At 38.2% G+C, this 27,081-nt stretch overlaps 2 protein-coding genes across 7 annotated transcripts in view; one reads left to right on the plus strand and one right to left on the minus strand.

Moving 5' to 3' along the window:
• Positions 1-1,118: 1,118 nt before the first annotated feature.
• P4HA1 (prolyl 4-hydroxylase subunit alpha 1) lies at positions 1,119-22,927 on the minus strand. 6 transcript variants are annotated; one of them, XM_053451318.1, is made up of 16 exons: positions 22,869-22,927; positions 12,688-12,791; positions 12,210-12,306; positions 11,466-11,617; positions 11,002-11,139; positions 10,674-10,913; positions 8,991-9,166; positions 8,589-8,765; positions 8,249-8,319; positions 7,566-7,631; positions 5,973-6,072; positions 4,804-4,857; positions 3,623-3,688; positions 2,720-2,788; positions 1,813-1,909; positions 1,119-1,623 (listed from the first exon to the last, which is right to left on the minus strand). In XM_053451318.1, the coding sequence occupies exons 1-16, from the start codon at positions 22,910-22,912 to the stop codon at positions 1,553-1,555; spliced, it is 1,722 nt and encodes a 573-aa protein (XP_053307293.1). In that variant the 5' UTR covers positions 22,913-22,927; the 3' UTR covers positions 1,119-1,552. The 6 variants fall into 6 exon arrangements, with proteins under 6 accessions (XP_053307293.1, XP_053307290.1, XP_053307291.1 ...); XM_053451315.1 differs by lacking the exon at positions 8,249-8,319 and having other exon boundaries at positions 7,566-7,636; XM_053451316.1 differs by lacking the exons at positions 4,804-4,857; positions 8,249-8,319 and adding an exon at positions 4,690-4,743 and having other exon boundaries at positions 1,123-1,623; positions 7,566-7,636.
• A 222-nt stretch (positions 22,928-23,149) lies between these two features.
• The window catches only part of NUDT13 (nudix hydrolase 13), a 41,859-nt gene continuing 37,927 nt past the window's right edge, over positions 23,150-27,081 (plus strand). Inside the window, exons 1-2 of the mRNA XM_053451321.1 lie at positions 23,150-23,205; positions 26,183-26,264. The gene's annotated coding sequence lies outside the window, so the exon portion shown is untranslated. The remainder of the gene's footprint in view (positions 23,206-26,182; positions 26,265-27,081) is intronic.

The following is a 27,081-nucleotide window of genomic DNA, read 5'->3' on the forward strand; positions in this document are numbered from 1 at the left end:
AGGAAAAGGATGGTACCAATGCTGAGCGCAGTCCAGTTAATTGATTTTTTTCTTTTTAACTCTATGTTGAGGACAAAAACATTGGGGAATTTGCAAAAAGTGTCAAACACTGTTCCATGCCAGGATTGTTATTTGGAAAGCTAAGGCACTTAACTATATCTTCAGGCTTCCAAAAAGCAGTAACCATCCTTGAAGGGAATCTCGTCTCATATTAACGCTTACACATAGCTGTCAGAGGTCATTTTCAAAAGGTCCCGAACTGTATAATTTATCAGTTGATCGTAAAATGCAATAACAGGTATGCACTACTAATTCATACGATTATTACACACAGCTAATTTCATTTTTGGGTCTCTAAACAGCCATACATATTCTCAAGTCAGCAAAAGATTTGATAAGGACAAAATAAATTCCTACACCTAGAGCACACAGGTAATAACAGAAATCCAACTGAAACACTACCAAGATCTTTAATGGTAAAGTAGGATTGGAGAGGTGGTGTCTACCTAATGAGATCGCTGTTTAGTGTATTGCCCCTTTGCAAATATACCATTTACAGGTGACTTTCGGATACCTGCAATACTTGGGGAATGCTTTCCAGTATTGTATTAGAGACTGGAGTAAAATGCAAGTAAAAAAAAAAAGGTTAAGACTTAAATACCAAAAAGAAGGCTGTTCGTAACATACATCAACCAAGACAGTTTGTTTAAATTGGAGTGCAGCAAGAGAAGACCTAAGATATGTTCTGAAAACATTACGGGCGATGTGATTAATATACAAGAAAGTCACCATGGCTTTTCATTACTAGATCCTGTTTTTTAAGGCCAGTTGTATTGCAGAATGAAACGGTTCATATTACAGAGAAACTAGCACATTGGTAAACTCACATTTAAGAGCAGCAATCCCTTCTCCCAATATAAAAAGGTTTATTTTCTCTATAGAACATTAGCACTCATGATTGTCTACACTTGAGAAATAGAAGGGCAGAAATCCTAAGTGAGACTCATTGCAATACTTCTATAAATGACATTTTAGATTATTTTAGTACCTGCTAGGTATAATACCTCATAATCGTATACTGTGGAATCTCTTTATAGAAGCAATATAGAAAAATATATTGTCCTTAACAATCCTGCAAAAGCACTGTGCGCTCAAAAACAGGTTTCCACTTTTTTTTTTCATTTGTTTTTTCCCCCAAGTTGAAAGAAAGTCTGGAAAAAACATTATGTAAAACGGTCACTTGCTTGGGGTATAAGTAACATGGTTTAAGGAATAAAAAAAAAAATAAAGTCTTTAGGAAGTGTACAACAAATGGTGTGTCCTCCAGGACATATTTTTAACCTTTTAGATTATGCTCATACGCATGCTCTTTTCATAACGATAAAAAAAGAAAAGAGAAAAATTTATATTAAACGCTTCTCCCACAATTACGGAATCCCTTTAAACGTTTCCGGTGAACTGCATCAATTTCTAGCAAACTGGACAACGCACAGTCTGGACAGCTTTGTGATTGAGATGTGGATTTGTTTTTCACAGGTTGTGTTATTTTGCTTTATTCCAACTCTGACAATTTACACGGCCTTCGGAATTCCTGCCCACGTTCATGGATCCATTTATTGGATACTGAAGGGAAAAGGGGAAAAAAAAAAAAGACAATTATGCTTTGTTTTTTGTTTCTTTCCCATCAAGGAGCATAAGAATAGTTAATTGTGAGAAATATTGGTCACCTTTGTCCCTCCTTTTGCGAGACCCTACTCCTTTTTAGTATTACGATTATTTCACTTAATAGACTAGTATGGGATCAATACTCACCCCATTTATTTCCAACTAAGACAGGACAGGCTGCGTGTCTTGTGCTATAGTCCCCTTCACCACTTTCAAACAGATTGTACCAGAAAACTGCTGTTCCCTAAGGTAGGATGAAATAAAACATATAGAAGTCAATTATTCTGTCTACTAGGCTGAATCCACCAAACATTTGCATATTGCAGTAACAATCCTTTTAGTAGGATTCCCAGCTCAGTGGGGTATGCAAGAGTTTGTTATGAAAAATAATAAAATGAGATGAACCCATCCCCTCAGTTTGTAGCAACTTATATTTTATAACCATCTCTGATAGAAAATATCTTACAGGAAGATAATTTCCTTAACTTTGTCACATGTAGATACTGTACATCAGCTTAGACACGCAAGTAAAAGCAGCACTATTTATTAACAAATATCACGCATATCTTACTTTCCAAAGATTCAGAACACTGATTAGGGCCAACCAGTGGCTTTTATTTCTTACTAGAATTCACTATTCCAAGACTTCCAACGTACATGGGATTAAGACACCACGGTCCTGGTTTGTGTACCCAAATGTCTGCATTCCACCACTCAACTGTTGTTTACAGCGCCCATGTCAGAAAGTTTAAATGAGCTTGTTCCCAGCAGGTGCATAAAACACACTATGAATGGTGTTACATAGGCCAATCGCTTCATAATTATTGACTTGTTTTGATTACAATCCGACATTAACAAAATTAGTACCCATGGATCAATGAACCAAAGCAGCCTTTATGGATCATATGATGCCTAAAGCTCTGATCACTTGTATAGAAACTTTCAAGGGAAAACCGTGGTGACCTACCGCAAAGTTTATAAACTTATAAAGTGTTTGAATTTTGCCATTATTTTACTTTTGTTCTAGAGGTTTAAAAATATATATATATTTTACCTTTTTTGGATAGACAGCAGCTCCAACTTCGGGGAAGACGGTAGCGCCACCTGCTGCGACATCACTCATCTGTAAATACAGAATTTAGAAATAGGTGAGCAGGTGATACCTAGTGAGCTAATAGCAGAAGAGCTAATTGCAACCCCCCCAAACAAAAAACTAAGATTAGGTTACTAGTTCACAGAAGTTTGAATGTAAATGATCAAAGTCTACATTATAATGGAATGGAATCAGTTGTTTCATGAGAAATGGAACAAAAGGAAATATAAAGAAAATCCTCCAAAGGGAAGACGTGATTGGAACTTGGTTTCTGCAAGTATGTTAATGTTAACCGTGCTCCCTTTTTATAGAGGGGGAAGCAATTGTTTGTTTGTTATATGGAACATAGAAAGTTTATGATATGCCTGAAATTGCAATATTAAAAGCATAAGAATACTGTAACCCTGGGCACAAATCGAGAAATAATATTACTGTAATCTAATCAAACTCAGATGGATAAAAACATGAATGTATGCTGGGAAATAGAACATAACATTAAAATACAATAAGGGTTAGGCTCTTTATATTAAAGGTGGCTATTGACAAAGGAAATATAGAAACATTGGCATTACAGGAAAGGTTATCCTGCAAGGAAATAGATTAAGATTGGGAAAAAAGAAAAGGGCTGCATTAATGTTCTCACAGAGTGGCTTAGATTTTAAGAATTGTCCTCTGGAGATAAAATGATCACCAATTCGAATAGCTACCGCATTAATATGCTATTTGTAGCTGACACAAATACACACACAATTGTAGCCACAAAACAAAAGTAAATTCATGGCCCACATGTCTATGCTGCGGGAGTAACTTGCAGTAATGTAGCATGATGTAAAACAGTTTACGTTAACATCAGCAGCAACTTACATAAAATAGCCAGGTAGCGATCCTGTTGCCTGTACCAAGCTCTTTAAATGCATCAGGTTCATCTTTCTGTACAAGACATAACAGCAAATAAGTCATGGCGTGTATAAATATCCACACACACATAGCAGTAAAACCAACAATTAAGACAAGACACAGGTGGTGATAAGGAAGGCTCTACAAACGTTATGACAGCGCACACGCGTAAGGATAACGGAGCAGATTTTACAAACTCTGAAAGGACAGATTTAGTGCATTAAAAAGTTATCAGTGTTTACAGAATCCACTAATCCATTATGAGTTATCTACAAACAAAATTGAATGCAAACTGCTGCTAAACGGGATCAAACATCAAAGCGCATTCTCTAGTTTGTGGGAGACGCCTGGAAATTTATCTTGATTTTTAGAAATGTATTTGAATATAGAAACACGCTTGAGGTCCTTAAATCTGCCTCTTACAAAAGCTTTTCCCAGGAACAAACACACCGACATGTTTTAGGGAGACGGGATTGGTGGCTTACTGTAATTACATCAGAAGCACTAAAAAAATGAAATAGCTGTGTATAATTTGTAGATGTGGTTTAAGACTAATGAACTAGTTAGGCCGGTGAACACATCAAATAACGAACACCCATTTTATAACTGTGGCTCTGAATGTGCTTTGTATTTAAAGCATTCCCTCAATTAGATCAATACAACTAATAGCTTTAATCCTCTGCTGTCTACCTACGATTTTATTTCAAACATTTTAAATCATTTAGGTTTTGTTCGATCAGCAATGTCACAAAAATTTGTATAGAGATTTCTCCTTTTCTCCTTGTATTAGGTGCGTTGTCATGTTATATGACCCACTGGACGCATTAGAAACTAAAGGCCTCCTTCAAAGCTGTCTAGGTTAAGTTTAATCCTTTATATGCCCAACCAAGGGAATCATTAAAGCAGCAGTCCAAACACAAACACGTGCACAAAGACGTGCAATTAGATCTAGAATTATTTTTAGATCTAGAATTATCCCTGGAAGAGATGCAGGGAGGTGCTGCATTAATGGAGTTCGCTAACACTTTACTTGCCCGTGCAAAATCAAAGTGGGGTTCATATTGTCCTCCCATTCCATAATTTGCCACCTGAAAGACAAAAAAACACAATTGGGAGATATTTCAATCAACTTTAAAAGCTGGACTTACCCTTCCAAAATCAAAATGGGGCTCATATTGGCCTCCAACTCCATAGTTGGCTACCTATGAGAAGCAGAACACAGCGTGTATTAAGCGTGAACATATGTGGCCAGTTAGGGTTTCCTTTCGTAGCGGTGAGTGATATTTCTTTAAAGGTATTATAGCTAAAAGTTCATAAAGTAGGCAGCTTATTAGTCAGGGGGCTATAAACCCATGAAGCCATGGGAATGCCCTTTACAGCCACATGATGAGGAGGGACAGAAAAATTAACAAAAGCATAATATAGGACACACTACTCCACGGGCTGATTATATTATTTGAGGGGGGGGGCATTGTTATTAAATTAAAAAGGATGGTTCTCCAGTAGTTTAGGTTTATTTAAACATAAAATGATACAAAAAGCAATAGTAGTATGTTTTATGCTTGGGTTTTATCTAGCCTTCTGTTTAGGTTATTCAGATCTATATTTTGTAGCTGTGGCATCAAACGGCTTCCACCGTATCCCAGACAAGTCTACAAAGTTCCTATTCAATACCAGATCAAATTAATATCCTACCATAAACAAAAATGGGGAGCTATTAACTCCAGGCGACATACCCTCGCTGCCATTGATTCAGGCACTTGGAGTTTAAGCTCAGGGATCTTGATGTACAATAAGATACAGATTGAGGTAGGTTAACAGATTTCTCAGTTTTCTGTCACATTTGTTTGTAGACAGGATATTTAGAGGGTTTCTGATCAAGCCTCTTCAACATCAGATTCTCTTCTTTATGTGAATTATACTTATATTCCCTATTTACTTTTTTAGATGAATTTTAATTATTCTTTTAAATATTACTAGAAGTTTAAATATTATTTATAATCTGGATGTGGCTATACCATCACTATTAACGTTTCAATAATTGCAGGATTTTTCCCTTAAGTATAGCCTTTAATTGGTCATTTTCAATTATTTTCCTTTCTAATTACGAATATTAATATATGACCCTCTAACGGTAACACTTTTATTAAGGATTCCCGTAAGAGATTATGGGGCCTGCTGAACCCAACAGTTGTATGGCTTCAATGCCCCAGAAGATGAGGTGGAAAAAAACTGAATAGAAAATATGACTAAATAGCAGTAGCCATAGTGGCCATATCACAGCGGGTTTTTGCCACTTATAAAAAGTTTCACTTACTTGAAGCTCTTCAGCTGTAGATACATCAAGACCCGTTAGCGCTTGTATTCTTTGGTTGAGTTTGTCCACCACAGGATCTTCATAACCAGACAACCAAGCACTAAAGCAAGACATTGTATTGTTTTTATTTTGTGTGTAATCAGAAAGTATACCTTCGCAGTCAAAATATTATCATTAAAAAAGCAATATTATTCCATTTAGCATTCAGGCATAAATCAGGTCTATAAAAATAGTATTCCCTGTTTGCACATATTTGAGGTTGTTGGCTCCTCATCAGTCTGGTTGCAGCTTGCTGTCCGGGGGTTAATAGGGAGGAGGTTTAATTGCACCTCCCCCAACACATTAATAAGGTTTTGGTAGCAGTATAAACTGCTTTGTGTGCCCACTATGTAGGAGGTGAGAGTAGGTTCTCACCCTATTGAGAGTGTGCCTTGACATGGCGGGTGAGCTTAATTATGCTTTGGCCAATTCATATAACCAAAACCTCTCATTTATATTATGTTTATATATTTGTTGCCAACTTTATTAGGGTAAGAAGCGCAGACAGTTTTTGGTTTTTTGTATACATTGTACAGCCAATACACTGTTTTTGCAGCATGCTTACACTGTTTGGTAGGCCTCGTATCATACATTTGTATTATTTGCAAATAAAAATTAAACTTAACACTCACTGTACTTTTAGATTTTAGTCAGGCTATTCTAGAATGGGGTACAAATTGGTTCGTCATTCTACAAAAAAACGTTGGTGCTTGTATTTAAATGTTGTATATTACAAACTATATGGATACATATACCCACGTAATTACAATCCTTGATGGAAAAACCAAACGAGACATTTAACGAGAAATATTATCCAACACACATCTGCAACCAGAGGGCGCTGAGAGCCAATATCTTGAATTGCATTGAATCTCTCTGTACCCTAAAACAGTGTTCTAGGTGGGACATAATGTGGGACATAACAAGGAACAGGGTGAAGAAAGCACAAAAATGAGAATCAGCGCAAAAAAGGACAGCGATTTAATTCTCCAAAACAAAGCTTTCTTGGCTTCTACGTGATCCTACACTATGTCAGGCTTGCCGTTCGCAGTATTATTTCCATATGACAGATGAATTTCTGTTCATGCATTGCGATATGTTGGTACACATGAACATAGTGCTGACTGATCCACCGCTTTAATATAGTTAAAGAAGATCCTGTACCCAGCAACACTCGAGACCATTGAGGATGCGATCTTCCTGTCAGATACATTGCCAAGAGCTTCCCAGTACACGATCATGCAAGTGTCCCTTCCCTCTACATGCCACCAGCTGTTAGTAATAAGTCTCCAAGATGTAGAAGAACTCTTTCACAAGGACAGCGAAGCATAACACAAATGGGCACGTGCTAGCAATGGTTTACCCCGATACTTTTGCGTATCACTGGTTTGTCAACATCAAAACTGGCACTTCTGTTACACCGCTTGTCAAACTGTAAAATTAACTTCTTGCTTGAAAATCCCAAACTTCTCCAAGCACATTTGGGAAAGGTATTTGGAGGGTGGGGCAATCCATTTGTCAACGCAGCAGGTTCACGAAAACACTTGCCCTTACCTCTTAGAGACTCTGTATTGTGCTGTGGTCAGTTTTCCTGTCACTGGGTCATGCACTGTAGCCCTCCTAAGCTACAAAAAGAGAAAGGACTTTGGTTTAATTTATGAGCAGGCATTTTTAAGCCGTGCCAAGGATTCAGATTGGTTTGGGTGGAATGCCACTGAGCAAATCTGTGGGAGTCTCCTCGGGAACATGAACGAAGCTTTATCCTGGTTCACTATTCAATGTCCTTTCACTTTTTAGTAGAAATACTAGTGCAGAGTTCCTACGTGCCATTTTTATTTTTAGAAGTTATGTCTTATCCCACTCGAAAATAAATGAAATGGGCCGCGTTCAATGAAAATGTCTGAACAAAACGGGAAAAATAAAGTACACATACGTATAATATTCCCAAATACAAATATATGGACACGGCCACCAATATTAACCCCTTAATGACATTAATGCATTGTTTTCAATGGGTCTAGGGACCGCCCATTGTCCTTAAGGGGCTAAAAACATAAAGTGGGAAAAGAAAAACTTCTGCATAATAAAAAGAACGTTGGACACTCTGCACTAGCATTGACATTATAGACAGGACCGATATATCAGGAACATTGTCCTGTTACCTCAGTTCCTTCGACACCTTTGCCCCTAATGCAAGCAATGCATTACAGATATGGCATGAAATCCTTTCCTCTTACCTTTTGCTAATTCTGTAGGGTGCAGTCTCCAGGACTCCTGTTATAGGGTTTGAAATGGTGGCTCGCCTCAGCTGTGAAGCCAACCAATCACAAAAATTGTAACAAACATAAAGTAGCATTCACCCAACCAATCAGAAGCCTTTATTTGTTAAAGTAGCAGGTAAAAAGTAAGAGGTTAAGACTGAGAAAATACTTGTGTTTTCAGATAAGGCATTTTTACTTATGAATGCATAAGAAAAGAAAAAGAAACATTCACATATAGTTGCACATATGCATTCTGTTAATCAAATTCACAGAAGAGGGCATAACACATTAATAAAAGGAACCCCGATAAACATACCCTTGGCTTTGCAAGTTCTTGAACCTTAGTAATCTCCTCATCTGAAATTATATCATGGTAACGTACAATCCAGGGCTTATCCCATTCATCTTCCTGCTTCGTTGGAGAGAGAATAAACTGTGGGCTTTTGTTCCCATTGTAGTAACGGCAAAAAAGTTTCTTTTGCCTGCGAGGGGTCTACAAAAATAGAAGATTAATAGTTTTATTCAAAAAGTAAGCATGGTGCAGAAGACAATTACATGGCATCAGTGCAATACCATCAGTCCACATTGTACATACTTATGAATGATACCGAGACCAACAAATAACTTCTGTCCACTTTCTTGTACCTATATTATATACACACACACACACACACACACACACACACGTTTTATATTTTCTCCCAAACAGTGGTATTACCATTTTAACCCCTTCTCCACGGCAGAGCATCTCATATTTCTGTCTCTCGGGTAGGTGATCCAAAGGCCGTCCTTTCCTGGCCCCCTCAGACGTAGCTGTACTAGATTTATTTTGCTCCTTTGACATGATATATTCAAAGTATTTCAAATTCCCATTTCCTCTTTGATGCTCAGGATCTAAGATTCAAACATTATTGAGAGAGTTATGGGCAAATAGCTAACAATTGAAGGTGGAATTTTGAGAGCGGTCAAATTAATTTTATATTGTCCACTAAAAAGACTCAACATACAATGCCAAGTTATACAAGCATTTACAAGACACAAGATTAGTTTGGAAAAACCCCATAAAGGGTCCAATTTTAAACTGGCATGGAAAAACAGGATTATACAATACGTCAGATGACCCCCCAGTGAAACTGAGGCTGCTCGCACACACACAATGTGCAAGAGAGGTAAGGGGGTGGGGTAATATATGACTGTGTGAATGCGAGTATGAGCGTCTATGTATAAGTGTGTGTGAACATGAATCTGTATGTGAAAGCACTTGTATATATGAGCATGTGTATGTGTATGTGTTGTGTTTGTGTGTGAACATGAATGTTTACATACAAGTGGTTTGAGAGGGAGTGTTTTTTTGTATGGATTAGCATACTGCTTGTGGGGCAATAACAACACGGGCAGACTGTTTGGGGTTTAAAATGACACTGGTAAGCTTCTTGGGGGCAAAGGTGACACTCATAAGCTGTTTGGGGAAATGGTGACACGTGTTGGTTGGTGAAGTTGGGGTCCCGGGGACCATTTTTGCACAGTGGCTCTGCAGGTTCTAGTTATGCCCCTGCCTACAACATGCAGTCAGGTTAGAAAATACTGTCCAAAGATCTAACTACGGATTACATAACTTATTCCTTGTTGACATTGCAAAGGTGCCAGTGCATTGTTTATAATAGGGGGAGTGTTTCATTTACAAGAGAACTTAATTTCCTTAACAAATAAAGAGACATGCAAACAGCAGGTAAAAGCCAGATAGGAATGCTACATCCTTGTTCCTCTTACCTACCACTCATGCCAAGCAAATACGGGTTTACGCTTTCCATTTCTTCAGCATTAGTGAAAAATGTTATTTTACCGAAGTAGATTTGAGAAGGCCATACTTGTCAAGTCAAAATTGCAGACTGACATAGGCATCAGGAGTAAACCCACTGTACATTTAAAATGAGTTTATTATCCAAAATGCTTTTATAACTGTTCCAGTAAATGTCACCGGCCTTTTTGATGCAGGTGAAATACCGGTATATTTATATTCTTAGTTGAGTAACCTGTACAGTTTTAACAAGTTACTTGTTAAACATTCTGCAATTAGAGAAATGGCTGCAATGAGGAAGCGAAGCGGAAAAACTTTGCATACTTTTAACAATCCTAGTTTCTGAAGAAAGCGTACCATCATCTGATGCATACTGCTGGGGAACTACTCGCAGCTGAGCAGACGCTTTGGCCAACAAACACCAGAAAAAAATGCTGTTTTGGCCTAGTAATAAAATAATTTCCAGCACAAATAAAACGCATTTACATTAATCATGTTTACTGCTCATTAAGCGACCATCAGTATGCCTGTTTACTGTAGAACACAGACTTAACAGCTACTAGAGAAGTATGGAGCATTTTACTCTATAACTTGATTCCTTACCCAGTTCCAGTAGTCTCTTCGTTAGCATCAAAGCTTTGTCCAAATCTCCTTGTTGGTACACAGCATAGCTAAGGTAATCTAGAACTACAACTTTGTCAATGGAGGACTCTTCTCCATCATCCAGCTGTCGCAGAGCCTGCCCCATCCACAGCTCTGTGTGATAATAGTCTGCATCCGTGTAGGCAACTTTACCCAATTCAAAACAGTCTCCAGCGGTTAATGAAGTTTTGTGCTTCACACCTAGGGACAGACGAGTTTAGAAGAGGTGCTTCAGCACATACACATACTATATTCATTTTTTACTAGTGATAAATAATATTACAATTACCTGGAAGATTACCCCTGGAGATGGTCTCTGTGTCAAGATTGTAAGTATCTTGCAGACGAAGCAAGGCTTTTGCTGCCCCCGTCTGGTCCTCATCATTGGGGAAATACTGTCTCTGAATAGTTAGGTTGGAGATAAATCCTGTGAAGACAGTGAGGAAGGCCTTCTTACAATACAAAGAGCGATCAACGAATTCACAAACGTTCAAAAGGAGAATATATAATGGGCAAATACAGCCAAAGCTATGGTTAGGAAAAAGTAGCCATTTAAATATTTTTCACTTTGTGAAGTAATCATCCTGAGATTCCTAACAATGTACAAAGAATCATGGATGTACTGTACATCAGTGTGAAGGAGAGAAATCTACTACATGCCGAAGTCCATTTATCTTGCAATCTAGCACGTAATGGTCTTGATTGGGTTCCCATTCACTCTAGTAGTGCATTAAAGAAAAAAATGTACCGTACCATCAGACATGTCCTTCAGCACTAGATTTTCTAGCTCAGCCCATTCAGTATTGAGTCGCTTCATCAATTTAAAAGCATTGACTGGGTGCCCCAAGAACCCCTCAGGGTCCTTGACAGCTATTTCTGTCAGTTGATCCAACCTTTCTGCCCACCTGCAGGTTTAGAGAAAAAAATAAATACATAAAAAAGTCCTCGTTCGTCACGCTGAGGAAACGTATGCATGCAGACACAGAGCCTCAAAGCAGGAAGACTGGAGCAGATGGCATGTTTGACTACATTAATAACGGAGCTGGAAAATGAAAGTCACCTGCAGTAGCTGTTTAACAATTGGCACAAAATTGTTTACACAGAAATTAATGGTATGTGCTAAACATTAATAAAAAAAATACTGAACCCTATCCAAATCACACCTGTTTATGTAGATACAAAGCAGTGACATGTTAAAGCTAAATTATACCCTAAAGCACTTTTTTTTTAAATATAATTTAATTGGTGTGGGTGCTTCCCTACAGCCGATATATAAACCAAACGTCTCCACAGGAAACTATTAGAGGTAAACTCTCTCTGCGCTATTAACGCTGAAACAAGTAATGTCATCCACAGCCATGAAACGCATTTTACCTATAACAATTAGTGGTCACTTGTCAATAAAAGTCTATTGTTCCAATTACATTAGGTGGATGATATACGTTCTGCTGTACGGAAGTATATACTGTACACTGCCACATTGTAGATCTGACTTACTTCTTAATTTCTGCCAGTTTCACCTCTTCTGCCTTAATATAATCTTTCAGTGATGTCACCAGGTCTTTCTCTGTGCTCAGCAAATCTGTCATGTGACCTAGAAATCAAACAGATGAAGATCATGAAGATTGGGAAACAAATCTTGAAACCTGCATGGATCATCTGAAAATTCAAATATATACACACATTCATATACATACATAAATAAGAGATTATCTTACAGATAATGCATTTTCATAAGAGAACTTTACTGTAACTACATACATAGGCACCGAATCTATCTTTCCCATTACCTCTCTGAGCCTTGTTTTTGTCTGAGATGGTAATAAGATGTAATGTACTGGGCTATCTTGGGCTGCTACTGTTAATGAAATCTTTCATGGTGCAAATGAAAGAAAAATGGTATTTTCATTATAAACTGCAACCAGATTCTGTAGAGCAAGAGATAAGAAAACAAACAACCTAAAATAGAACTTACCAATGGATGTAAAGAAGTCTGTGTGAGCACAACATAGGGAAAATAATCCCAGGGCTATCAACAGATGGTATATGTTCATGGTGATGTAGCATATATTGGCAAACCTGTAAAATAAGAGAGGGGTATTTCACTCACATATTACAAGATTCTCTATCCCACTTAACATGTTCCAATTCTCTTATTACTGTCCACATAAAATGTCAATGCACTATATAGAGACATAAATTATTTCTTTAATCTTTGAGATGGAAGAAGATACCTTTGAGGTCCAGAAGCTCATGCAATTCTATGTCTTTTTCTAGGTTGGCCCAGTAAACAAACTTAACAAAAAGTTTTGGAGTCTTGCTTTTTAAATTAATACAATCATAATAATAATAATATTAAAAAAAACAATGTAATCATAATTCTATTGCTTAGATTATGTCTGTGTTAAGCTAAATTCATGAATGCTACCGCCACAAAGCAGTAACAAATTGGCAACATAATGGGTAGAACTACTGAAAAGGAATTTAGAATGAACATACAGAATAATTTATTCACCAAACATTAAAACCGTATGATATTTCAGTAAAAACCTGCAGCAACGTGTTATATCGATTTAACACGCGGGTGTGTAACTCCAATACGTTTATTGCATTTTACTCTAACTCTCAAAGGGTTACTCACTACAAGAGGAACAAACTCAATAACATTGGATAACTGGCTCATAGGCATCAGGACAAAAATGCAAAGCTTAATACAAATCTGTACGCATTTTTCAGGGATAAGGTTATGTAAAATTGTACTTTTAATAAACCAGTGCCAAAAAAGTATAGGCCTATCTTGCTGTATGACAGTGGTATATAGCATGTAGTTCTCCAGCTGTGAGACCCCAATTACTGATATAGGAAAAGTCTACAGGAATAGACAGGTCTGCTGATGGCATTAATAGCAACGGGAGCAAAGGGGAGCAACTATGGTCATGAAAAAGTAAGATTGCCGTGCAGAACAGAAAATGAAGAAAAAATTATAGTGATAACACATTATTTTATTATGATATACGGTACTTTTCACCAGAGCAAACACCAGCTCCCATATTATGCTCCCAGTTTCATGCACATTCCGGAGCTGGTTCTAAATATGACTTCATCATCCTCGTTCTCACATCGCTAGGGGTTATGTGTTATTCAGATCCTTTGAATCACAGCAACCAAGAATGAAAATTATCCTCCTCCACACGCTGCGTTGCGAGCATTTGCCAACTTGGCTTACACTGTGCTGCCCACAAATTCAAAATGCCAAGTGGAATTTGAAATGGCAATTTTTCTCCCTTTGTTGCCATTTCTCTGCCTTTTTTTGCAGTGGAAACCACTAATAAATAGTAATGGGGTTTTTTTTTTGTATAGTAATACTTTACTTCATCACTAAAGTGTCACTAGTTCTATACTTCCAGGTGGTACCACTTATCAAATAACTGAAAATGGATCCATCTCTGCAAGCTTTCCCATAATGCATACTTGCAAAAAAAAGCGCTATCATTCCGTGATTAGACACGTTCAACCATGAAATAATATTCTTGGATAAAATAAAAAGTAGCCTATATTGACCTTAGGCATGGCACAGCTCACAAGTTCTGGTAGTTACAGGAAGCTTTCTCAGTTCAGAAGCAGCCAATTTCCTTGGAAAGATCCCTGGAATTCAGGGTTTTTTTTGTTGCAAAGGTTTTGCTGCCAACACTTACTGCTTGAAAGATATTTTCCAACATTTTTACACCATGACCTTTTTTCAACTTTTTCAAGCCATAGAAACATCAAAATTTCCAAATATTTGGTGATCCTGCAGGCTACCGAGAAGGTGCATTATTTGAATACACATTGTGTGCCTCTGCAATAAACATCCCACATTTACTAACCAAAGGACTTCCCAGATGTAGGGTACTTCAATATTGCCTTATGCTTGCAAGAGTTACCGATATTCAGATCATTATCATCTATTTGTAAAAAAAAAAAAAACGAATGAGCTTGGTCAAATATTTTGTAACAAAAAAAAATGAACGGTGATTTTTATTTTATTATTGATTCCCCAATAAGACAGATTCAGATAAGATAAGACAGGCAAGGTTTGACGGCCAAGGGAAATGGTTTAGAAGAGGTGGCTCCGGGGAAAAAGGATCTCAGTACCTACCCCCCACCCACTTTCCAAAGTTGGTTGTAATGTATCATTTCAAGGACTTGGATAGTAAAACATTCTAATTGTAATGCAGCTTATGCTATAGCTAATACCTATACATGTTATAAGGATTGCTATATTACTAGTATTCAGTTAGTATATGGAATGCCAACTCTTCACCTACCAGAAGTTATACATTTTAAACTTTCCTCATGAGGTTTATTACCCAACTGTTCAAGAATATTTAAAGCTAGGCATGCACTCTAGTTATAAGACCACATTATGTACTCCTGGATGGGGAAAGTGACAACCGAAAAAACCATGAGGCCGTGCCAGAGAAAACACACAATCCAGTCAGTGTTCTGCTGTAAATAACCCCGCGAACCATTCCAGATTTTAGTATTATAAAAAAGGAGGTGGAACTGAAAGAGTTTGCCTTCAGTAGACAAGCAGTAAATTTATTCAACGGTAACAAAAAGAAGATTAATTAAGATTGTTATTCCAATAGCATGACAAGCAGCATTTAACTGCTTTTCTTGTTAACCCAAGCCAGGAGTAACAAAACGCACACCATTACTTTTGCATAGAGAACAGGGCTTGACTGGGAGATTTTCTGGTGTGCCGGCAAGTCATGGGGCTGGCCAAGCTGAAATGGGGCCGCACAGATATCTATCCGGCCTGATAGCCGCCTAACGCGGGCACGCAGCTTACTGCAGAGGTTCCTGCTTTCCCACAGTGCGCGAGCGCCACAGCGTTGGGCAACTGTTTGGCTTCATAGACATCAGCAAGACCCCAGTGTCGCTCGCCCGGCCCCCAGACCGGTGAAATTTGCAGATTTGGTAAGGGGGTTTGGAAGAGAGAATGGATGAATGAATAAGTGAGTGAATGAGTGTTCAGAGGCAGAGACAGATACTGCATTTAACCATGCAAGTCAATGGAGCAAGTTTCTTTTTATGAGCAAGTCCTAAAATTGGCGCTATAGTTTTACAAAAATCCTCACATGGAAACAGTTAAATTACCGGCATGGTAATGTATGATTTAATCAAAGATGTCACAAAAAAATAGGACATGAGCACAGACTGACCAGATGTTGAAAATTTCAAAAAAAAATTGCACTTCCCAAATGTGGACTTTTACCCCCCCCACCACCAGCATTTGGAATATCCTGGGGTGTCTAGTTTTCAAACATATATGGTTTGATGGGGTAAAGTGAGGTGCACTGCTTCAAAGATGTCCCACATAGAACATGGGGGCAGTATGACCATATTTGGAAAAAGACTATGCACAACCAAAGACACGGTTGGATGAGTCTAGCGTGGAAGAACTTCACTGCCCACAGGCAGACCTGACCTCAACTCCATCGAACACCTTTGGGATGAACTGGAACAGAGGTTGTGAGCCAGGCATTCTCGTCCAACATCAGTGCCTGACCTCACAAATGGTCAACTGGATAAATAGCCAACAATTCCAACAAAAACACTCAAAAGACTTAAGTGGAACCTGGTATAGTTGCATCTTCAGTATATCAATGTTACTTAATGTTAACAAAAAAAAAAAAATACTGGGACACACATGCAAGTAATAATTTGTACCCACGAAAACAAAAGAAACAATAGGACAATCAAAAGCATAAATATATTGATAAGAATTCTTTAAAAACACAATCAGTAAATGATCCAGCCAGATATAAGCTGTCCAAATAAAACAGCAAACAACATTCTTGCTGTGGTAAATTTTGCTGCCTTATTCAGCCTGTCACCTAAAATCAATGCGTTAATAGAATAGAATGTAGCCATTTATCTTGAAATGTCTGTGTGACTTACAAACTGGATCACAGAAAATCTTTTAGTGAAGATTTCAATCATGTAGTAGGTTTCTGTTTCCCTGCTCATATTTTAAAGTAACTCTGTCACCTTCCCTCATTTCTGGGCAAGAGAAAAGCCCACATTGCTATTTTATTCACATTATTAAATGTGGTAACATGGCTTCCTTTTTTTTTCTGGAAAAAAAAAATCTTTTGTTGCAACCTTCTTTTCACTCCTATAATGAACATATTGGTATCTGTCACATGAAAACACAAGTTGGCATTCCTGTTAATGACCAGATTTGTTAAACGTGTGTTTAAAATTTCCTGTACCGGCTATGTACTAATAATATCAATTACAAAATTTACCAATTTGAGCAATACTACATAACGAATCATTAAAGTAAGACTTCTTATCTGTGATGATATCACCACATGAGCTTGACTACCTTAACAAAACAACATTATATATATAAATACATACATACACACCCACGTGTCAACCTTGCCCCACAGGCACAAATTTTAGGCACTTTTAAGCATATACCGTTAATTTTAGGTGTGTGTTATCTTTTTGAAGTGATATGGAATACTGCTAGGTATCTCATGTAAAGAAGTACAACAGGGCATTGATCTTTTAGCTTTCTGTATATTGTACTTTATTATGGGTGCTGTATACATTATGTCTTTGGGTAATAGCACCTACAGGGCAGACAGGATACAATTACTGCTGGCCAATTTAAACAAATGGTTACTTGTCCAAGGCATACAAAGATTTCACTGGTAAGTATGCAGTGAAGTGCTAAACCGGGAGGGCAAAAGACTGGTGACTCAAATTTATTCAGGCTACGTTGGAATGCAATTTGGTTCCCCCAGGGGATGCAGGGGTTTAAATGCTAGTAACTCATTCCCTGCTGTATGATTACTGAACACTGTAATGCAAATGTGCTTAGAATAATATTTGGCTTCGCAAAAATGCTTAACTACTGAATCAATTATGCAAGAATTTAGGTTTCATTGCAGATAAACCCAGATATCAATTAGATTTTGGCTTAGATGAGTGGAGGCAAAATAAATATTACTACGCTTAGCCCCCTAAATGAACCATAGGCCACAGAATGAAAATAATGCTTTTAGCTAAAACAAATATTCTGTTTAACTTTCAGAAGCACAACCTCTAGAAAATGCATTAACTTTTATGTTCCAAGAGGATGGAATAAATTCCCCCACATTCCCAGGAAGGTGTTTTTTTTTTTTTTTATAATCTTCACCATCCTGTAAATTAATTACTCCATTACTGTATATTACTGCGGAAAGTATTTAACCAGCCAATTCTGTTCTCACAAAGTGATCGTATATAGCTATTAAACAGGAGCAACATGCACTGTATATGCATTAACCCCTCCGTGTCCCAGATGCGAACAGAGTATCTCTGAGCACACCCAAACCGTATTCATACACGTGTACAGTGTGCTATGTGGCCTGTAGGCCATTAAATGAATGGCGATAGTCACGTAGGCCTGGGGGTCTTCCAAAATTATAGCCACACCCCTTGTTTTGTTTTATAGGAAACCAGCTCCAGGTTTTACACACGTGGAAGATCTTAAATTGTAATGAGTGCTTTCTATGAGCCATGGGCATTTTAATAAACATGCCATTAGCAACCAGACAACACACAACTGGGCGGCAGTTATACATCTTTAGGCCAATTTGTGGATAATCTGGCTGGATGGTTACTGGTCTTTACAGTAGGCTAGGAAGAAGACCAAGGCAAAGGACACATTATTATTATTATTGATTTGTAAAGAGGCATCCTATAAAGAGGCAGCACTGCTCAATAAGCAATAAAAAAACACAAATCTTTTAATAACATTACTATATTTTATATTACCTAGGCTAAAAGTCACAACAGTCCTAATAAATGAAGTTACTAAATGGCATTGACATCTGAAGTAAACATATGAAAAAAAATACTAGCAAATATAATTAATTTCAGTTTATATCAGTTCTCTCTGCTACTCTGTTTCTCAAAAATCTATATCTCTTACTTTCTCTCTCTCTATAATATATATATATATATATATATATACACACACACAATATGTAATGTCACTCTATAAAAAATAAATAAAATATGTATATATACAAACATTACTTAACTTCTACAGCTTATGCTTGCTATAATAAAACCAGGATGCTGCTTCCCTAAGGATGGATCTTTTCTTTCTTTCTTGTTTAGCTAAAATATATATATCACTTCTACCCAAAAGAAGAGCACTTTCTATAAATCAGAGTAAAAAGTAAATAAAATAGCGGAAACAGCTTGTTTGGAGAAGTTTTGGAGTGGAAGACCAAGGTTGGTGCTGGAATGTGCTGCCACGTATATCTCTCTACATATACCCCTCCCCCGGCTGGAGAATGTCTTATTGAAATATCTCCCCCCGCATCCACACGCACTCCACTCTCCAGAAGAATCACATCACTTCATGAGAGAGTTTCAGACATTGAGGGTATCTTACAGGACACGTCATCCCCTAAACTGCTCAGCACAGAGCCCCACAATTCCGGATCTCTCTCTCTCTCTCTGAAAACAGCCCCTTTTTCCACGTAAGTCACAAGGAGGACTAGAATTTTCTGTGAGATGAGATCGCTGCTGCTGAAGCTGCTTCTGGATTGGAGTGATCATTCCGGGAAACAGGCAACACATGCTAAACGGCACAAACATGTCTTAAATGTGAAGATCTTTACACATGAAGAACACACACACTAAACTTAAAGATTAAAAGGAAACTATTCGCCATTATAATCAGCAAAATAAATCACTGTAGCTGTATGAGGCTGTGCATTTCACTTGCCATGCGCCAACCGCATCTAAACCCTGTGCCGATGAAGCTGAGAAACTAAAGGGGGTTAATCATTTACAGGCATTAAATGGAAATGTGTTCGGAGCAACAGGTTAGTGAGATGCACTTGAGAGCACTAGAATGAATCGCCAGCGGAGGAAGCAAACATCCCGGCTACACGCAGCAATACTTGAAACGGCTTTAGGTGTGAATAGGGTGAGAGGTTAGACGTTTACTGTGTATAATGTAGCAGGAGGGGGAATTACAATGTAACATTACATAATAAAGTATGAATTTCAGGCATAACAAAACACACATTGAATATTATTTACTAATACCAGCCTACCGTTTGCCATCTACAAGAAACAAATCAATGAACGGTCCATAAACAATTGCATACTTCGTCCGTTACTACAACATTAACAGTTACAATTCATTCAGATATAATGGGGTTGTTGCGCATGTTAATTGCAGCTGATGTGACAACAGGGTTCCTGTCATACAATCGGCGCATCAAGCTGTAGGCGTCATGATTCTTAAAGGTTCAGTCCATCCCGTAACGGGACGAAAAGACAGTTTATGGAAGTGATTTAATGACAGCCATAATGCAGGGCAAGCGCCCAGTGTAACTTTGCCAGTAACTTTGTGGATATGTATGGGTGCAGAGAATGTCCCCCTGCAGGCAGCGCTCACCTCACGTCGGCCACGACTTTCCCAAACACCGGACTGCTTCCCCTTCTCTGAACGCTGACGTTTGCCGGTCCCTATGGAGTGTGAGCCCCAGGCTCCGGCCCGTATTTTATATCCTCCCCCCCACCACTTCTCCTCTCCACCCCTCTCTCGCGCGCGGCCGCTTCTCCAGCCCCCTGTTCGCTGTACGTGAGTCTCCTCACACTGACAGCAAGAACAAGCGGAATCCTGCCGCGCATGCGCCAAGGCACTAGCCGAACAATACCGAACACGGGCGAATTCCTTCGGATCTGACAAGGGAGAAGCTGTATTCGTCTATGTTAAACGTGATATTCAGAAGTCAACGAGCATTGCAGCAGAGCATTGCATAACATTACTAAAAGTTACCAAAAAACAGTTGAAAGAGGCGACCATCTGTACAAATATTTTATGATTTTAACTATGAAAAACGTCATTGCATGATTTGTACATGCTAATCGACAGTACAAAAAAAAAACCACTGGCTTGCAATATGCAGGTAACTAAGTTAATCAAGACAAACTGCATGCCTGCCAAGGAAACATGCATTTCCCACAACTGATTCCATAGATTAAACTGTGTATCGTGTCTAAACTCTACTAAATACATAACAAAAGTCATCACTAATATTGATACGAGTGGTCTCAAAATCTAGGGAATATACCAACTATTAATTTGCACTCATGATGTGTATCATATGCAAATGCATTAACATGCCATGCCCATGCATGACTGATTAACACATACGCATCGTGTAAAATATTGGTTCTGCTGATAGTAGGGACACTGATCTTTGCAAGAATTGTAATGAGATGATAACAATTAACAAGTACAATTTAACATAGAAATAGAAACAAACTAGTCCATGGAAGTTCAAATTCCCTTACTCTTCTAATGGGAGGCTGTTCCATTTATCTACCACACCATGTAGTAAAATAAAACTTCCCTATATTACATCTAAACCTCTGAAACCCTCCGTTTTAGACTATGGCCTTTTGTGCCAACATTTTCACTTTGAAAAAAGTATTTAAATGTTTCTCTCAACCATCTTTCAACATCCCCCTTGTCTCGTCTTTCCCCCAAGCTATACATATTGAGATGTATTAAGAAAATGACAACATACGTTACAACATTGGGTGTTTAAGGGAAAAGTGAGATAGTAGGAGAGAACTGCTTGGGAGAAAACGAGTTCATTGTAGCAAGGGAGACATGGGATGATCTTCCAGGTGGGCATGTCAGATGGCGGTTGAGGGAAGGTTATATGCTTCTAGGAATAGGTGGGTTTTTAGTGATCATTTAAAAAAAAAAAAAAAAAGAAGAAGAAGAAGAAGAAGAAAGTCTGATAGAATGGAGGCCAACATCTCATACGAAGACTCTATAAAGATTCTATAAAGTGCCTTCTGCACACAAACCTGTTCGTAAATACAATATGTCATCCATCCTCAGTCATCAATTCTAAATAACAAAAGGGAATTAGAGGAGGAAAGATGCTACACACTCCCAACCAGAAGGTGCCGTTCCAAAAGGTTCTTGTTAAATGCCCTTCAAACATACATTGTCCTCTTTAGGTACCAAATTCAACAGTAAAAGTTATCCAGGAACAAAAAAGCAACACTACGCAAACCTTAATGGCAAAGTGCCCCAACCCAACCTATTACTTCAGTCTCTTTTTACAAAAAAAGTGAGATCAATGGAATGAAACAAAAGCAATGGATGGAAGACCCAAACTGGCAGTAGGAAACCATAAAAATACAGAATGAGGTGAAAAGGTTACAAGGGGAACCTATTTTCTAAGACACAAAGATTAACACATTGGCTCGCAAAGGAAACAAACATCAAGAATGAAAGGAGGCATTCTAGGTGGACAAATAGAATTACAGTATTTGTGCACATACAGTACAAACAGGACCTAATCAACTATCTTTAAGCATACAACAGCTGCAGACAAATTTCACTTGATCCGATTTTCCTTATATCCAATTTATTTGGAAATCATTCATCCACCTTCCCATTAAAAATGATGCAAACTTACACAAAGAAGGTGTAACAGACCTAAAGCAACTTAATTACAATTTTCTTGCTGATGGTAAAATAAATAAATACAAAATAATCTGCATGAAGAAGAAAATATATAAAGATTTAAATAAATTTGAATAGCGAGCAAAGAAATGAATGAAAAACTTGGCCGTCCTGATCTAAAAAAAAAATTGTAGAGACTTTAAAACATAAAAAGTTTAAAAAAAAATGTCCAGTCATCCTTAAAAAGTACTTGTATGAACACCTAACCCTAATAAATAATTAAAAATAAAAATTAGTGAAATTAAATCAAAAAAATATACACAGACACCATGATCCATTTTTGGGCGTTCTTTTCATAAATACAAGTTTAAAAAAAGCGCAACAACTTGGCACTTTATTAAGCAACAAATTTAACCTTAAAAAATCTCAATAAATCATAACATACACATTTTCATAGAAATCCCGCGTCTAATTTGTCCTTGAAATATTCTTCGACTAATCTGGTAACGCGTTTTAAACGTCAGGCCTCCAGCACCTAAAATGTCTGTTTATGCATCAATTGCAGTGTTTATAGTAGCCATTACAATGGAGGCTGGTAGTTCACAATATCCCAGATCAACTAGCCGACAAGAACAGGAATACAAGCAGCGTTTGCTTACACTCTGGAAACTCGTATTTGCTCCACAGCGTCGCTTAATGCCATTTAAAAAAATAAAAATAAAAAAAGCAATAAAGTACAACACGTGACCAAATGATTTATAAACTACATATCCCGAGATGCACCTCGGTGAAAAATTGTCCGGTTGCTCTTCTGATTTTGTCAAAGGCTCGGAATGCGTTGCCGAACAGCAACATGGGAAATGTAGTCCACGAAGCTGATTGCCTCAGCTTGTCGAGTCGAATGGGAACTACAATTCCCAACTGCGTTAGGGAGCGACGCGCTAAGGTCACAGGATACATGATTTTTGACCTGCAAGTTCCTCGAGAAAAACGAAAGTAAGTTACATTTAGATACATTTGTATCTTCGGCAACTTGCTTTGCGATGCAATACTTACTATGTTTTGTGATGGAGCGCCTTATACATTGTGATAGTTGTATAATTCAATATACACACATACACACACACTTTTATGAGAGAAAGTTTCTCTTGGGGACCCCCTTCTCTCTGTTTACTGGGAAGTAGTGTGCCACAGTATTCTGTAACCTAAAAGTCTCATTAATGGGGGTAGGAAAAAATGCAAACTTGTTTATAAAGCACCGGTATAATATGTTTCTAAAATACACAACACATGTTGTGTAAATAAAGATTTACTCAGTTGCACAACTGGCAATCCACAGGTTGCAAAATCATATAAAAAAAAGGTCTAGGAATGACTTTAACCACTTCCATAAAAACATAAGTGCCTATCTTTGTCCAGTCACTCTGAGTGTGTACATTTTGCTCTTTATCCTAACCGATTGCGCTGAGAAAGCCGCTGTCTGTCCTACTCGTTTGAAAGTAACACTTTTTTATGATTAAAGGCAGTATTTGTAAAATCGTTTCCAGTTCTGTTGAATGAATGAGCCTTTCGTAGAAATAATTCTTTCATCAAGTCAAATGTTGCCATGGAAATTGTAAAAGCTCCTTAAATATTCCTGAGTTGTCTTTGTATGATGAGTAACAATAAAATAACAGATCTGCTAAGCTTCATTTGTCCAGGATGCTAGAAACCTCAGTGTTGCGTCTAAGAGTAACAGAATCTTTAAAAAGATGTACGATTCTATGTACATCAAGAACACTTGTTTTTTTTATTCCTAGGGTCTCACACTGTAATTCTTCAGGTTCTAGATTTATTTAATAGCGGAGCCAGGGCCGAGGCTAGCTCCTTTTGCGCCCGAGGGTAGAATAGAAAATTTTGCCCCCAGCTACTTGTTTTTAACAGATGCTATTTTATTTACACTGCCCTTACACACATGTCCATAAACACACATATACATATACACTGCCCTTACACACGACTGCTTATACACACTGCCTCAACACACACATGCCCATTAACACGCATATACACATACATTGACCATACACACACACCTACCCATTAACACGCATATACATATACACTGCCCATACACACGCTGCCTTTACACACACCTGCCATTAACACACATATACACATACACTGCCCTTACTCACCCCTGCCTTTACATACACATGCCCATACACACACACAAGATTACAAACACACACATATGTACACTTACACTGCCCCTACACCCCTTTCTCCCCATCTCTTACCTTTCTCATCCTCCATCCAGTTGTGGGAGCGCGAAGTTTGTCATTTCAGACCTCTGCTTTAGTGCTTACTAATCACTATGCGCCGGCTTTTGATGCAGAGCGCGGGGATACAACATCATATCCCAGTACTCAGCATCAATTGCCGGCGCCTAGTGATTAGGCGCTCCCTAACGTTGGGCCGGTTAGAGGGTGATTGTGATCTCCCCAACCAGCTCTACTCATCAGACACTTCCTACCCAGACCAGCACTCATGGTGCCTAGAAGCTGCAGCCCTTCTACTGCAACTACCTTTCTCCTCAGTGGTCAAGCATTTCATGCAGTTGATTGCCCTGAAGCAGTGGCAGGAAAAGGTCGCCTACTGAAATCAACGGGTGTGCTTGCTGGGCATGAGCATAGGGGTGTAAAAATACCAACGTCCTCAGCGTCTCCTAGGCCAGCATTGGATTTGACTTGCGGTAAGTATGTCACATGCAGGGAGATGTGTTCAGACGAACCGATCACCTGCCCTCAAAATAGCTGGAGGTGGGGCACGGGGCAAATGCATATAGAGGGACTCTGCACAATCCCGTCATTTGCGAAAGGAACACCACAAGTATTTTAATGGATCACACAGCCATCATATACATTAGAAGGCATATTGTGCTTGAGAGTCCCTTCAATAATAATTTTAAGAACAATTTGATAGCAAGTCACTAGAGTGTAATCTTTGTGATGGTCCATCAAATGGTTAATATTGCTAGAAGCTAATTTATAAAGTAAAATATCAAGGTATCTGATTAAAAATTAATCATAAAAGCGTAAAGAAGCTGCTCACTAACCGAGTGGATGACTTCTAATATCAGTGTTTCGTATCTGTGCATGGCTTGATCTCAACTAATGAAGAGGAGTTGTGGAGGCCAGGGCTTAGCCAATCAAGAGAGCTAAATAGTTTGGCTCAGTATACAGCTCAACAATCTGGGGCCCGGCTTGGTTCATGCAATGTCCGAGTGATTGGTTGGTGCAGGGAAACAAGAAGCTTTTATTCACAAAGCAATACATAGGTATGGGTTTGAGATTAAAAGGTTTGCTATTAACTTTGGAAAATACAGTTAAAACACTGAGCGCCAGTGAAGCCCAGATTTGTTTGAGGAGGGATCAATGAACCAGACACGGTTTACTGTAGTTAGCATTACAAAAAGGGACAGAGTGGCTCTGCAGAGGATGGGGAGGGTAATACAGGAACAGTGTATATCAGTGCCTGCTTTTGTGTCATCAAATGAGGAATGAGGCAAATTGCTACATGATTAAAGAATTATTTCCGTAAAAGGATTGGACATTCAAGATTGCTAAGAATAATGTAATACTGCATAATGATCATAATGATAATGTGCCAGTCTAGGTAAAAATGGTGCCACTCAATGTAGGAGCAGACAGTAACTGTTGGCTGCTGGATCGCTGCAAGCAACCGGTGCCAATCACCCTCAGAAAACACCTTGTAACTTCTAAAGTGCAACCTGCTTTCTCCAAACTTTGAAGAAACCAGACTTACAAGAACTTTACATTTAGCAGGATAAATGGGTTAACTTTTAAGGACACAAGTTGCCAGTTCTATAACGGTTTGCCAAAATGTGTTTGCATTGAATACACGTGTTAACAATGTTTAAATTGCAAGGTGACTGCCACTGCATAATGGACTTTTCTTTTTGTTTGAGCAGGTGGACAGGGATCGGAGAAGCCCTCATGCTGTTTGTGTGTATCTCTGAGAGGGCTGACATCTGCCAGAATCTGTTTTTTGAGGTAGGAAATAAATACCCCTGTAAGGGCCGGGCTCTGGCTCAAGCCCTCAATGAAGCCCAACATTGTTTCCTCAATGAATACTCCTCATTTCTGCTGGTCATTATAGTTTCCCATAAGTGTTTGTTGATAGTGTCTTTCTTATTCTGTTACATACAGTACATTAAACATTTCTGAAATTTCAGAATTATATAATGACAACTATTTTTTTTTTTTAAATGTTACTCCTTTTGGATCGTTCTGCAGTTTCTAAGTTGCCTACAGTGATACCTCTAGCCCTGTTCTACATGTTTTTGCATTTAACTACAACCCCTCTTATGGGATCTGTGACCTAGTTTGAATTTTTTTTGTCTCAAGGGTATTCACATGTTGTCATGACGACCATGATCTCTTTTAAGGATCTGATCGGAAAGGCATGAATGTTATAACATAGATATACTTCACATTCACTCTGTATTTTCCCTTTTATTAGTAATAGCTATTAGCAACCTGATGGCTGGTGAATTACAGATTACCAATCATAAATTTATTCCATGCCTTCATAAAAACTTCTATGTCTCTGATGTCACAGTTCTTACCCCCTTAATACAATTGAATGTGTTACTCTTTTATGCACATGTATCTTTTGACTATGATGTTGTGTTACTGCGGCAACTACAGTACCATATGATATGTAATTTTGATAGAGTTTCATTTTATGTTCCTGCTTAATACCTTGTTGTAGATAAGTGATTATTAATGCATTGCACACATTGTCCTAAATCCTAATGCTTGGATAGAGATTTACATTTTACTAGAGGTACGCAATTTCTATGTTATA

This window comes from Spea bombifrons, chromosome 11 (assembly GCF_027358695.1).
Source record: "Spea bombifrons isolate aSpeBom1 chromosome 11, aSpeBom1.2.pri, whole genome shotgun sequence".
Lineage (NCBI taxonomy): Eukaryota > Metazoa > Chordata > Amphibia > Anura > Pelobatidae > Spea > Spea bombifrons.

Coding starts and splice junctions, on each gene's coding strand:
- P4HA1 (XM_053451318.1), bottom strand. CDS start 22,912: ATGGCATTAAGCGACGCTGTGGAGCAAATACGAGTTTCCAGAGT. Junction 11,618..12,209: donor AAACTGGCAGAAATTAAGAA/GTAAGTCAGATC, acceptor CTAAACCTGCAG/GTGGGCAGAAAGGTTGGATC. Junction 2,789..3,622: donor TCGCTACCTGGCTATTTTAT/GTAAGTTGCTGC, acceptor CTGTATTTACAG/ATGAGTGATGTCGCAGCAGG.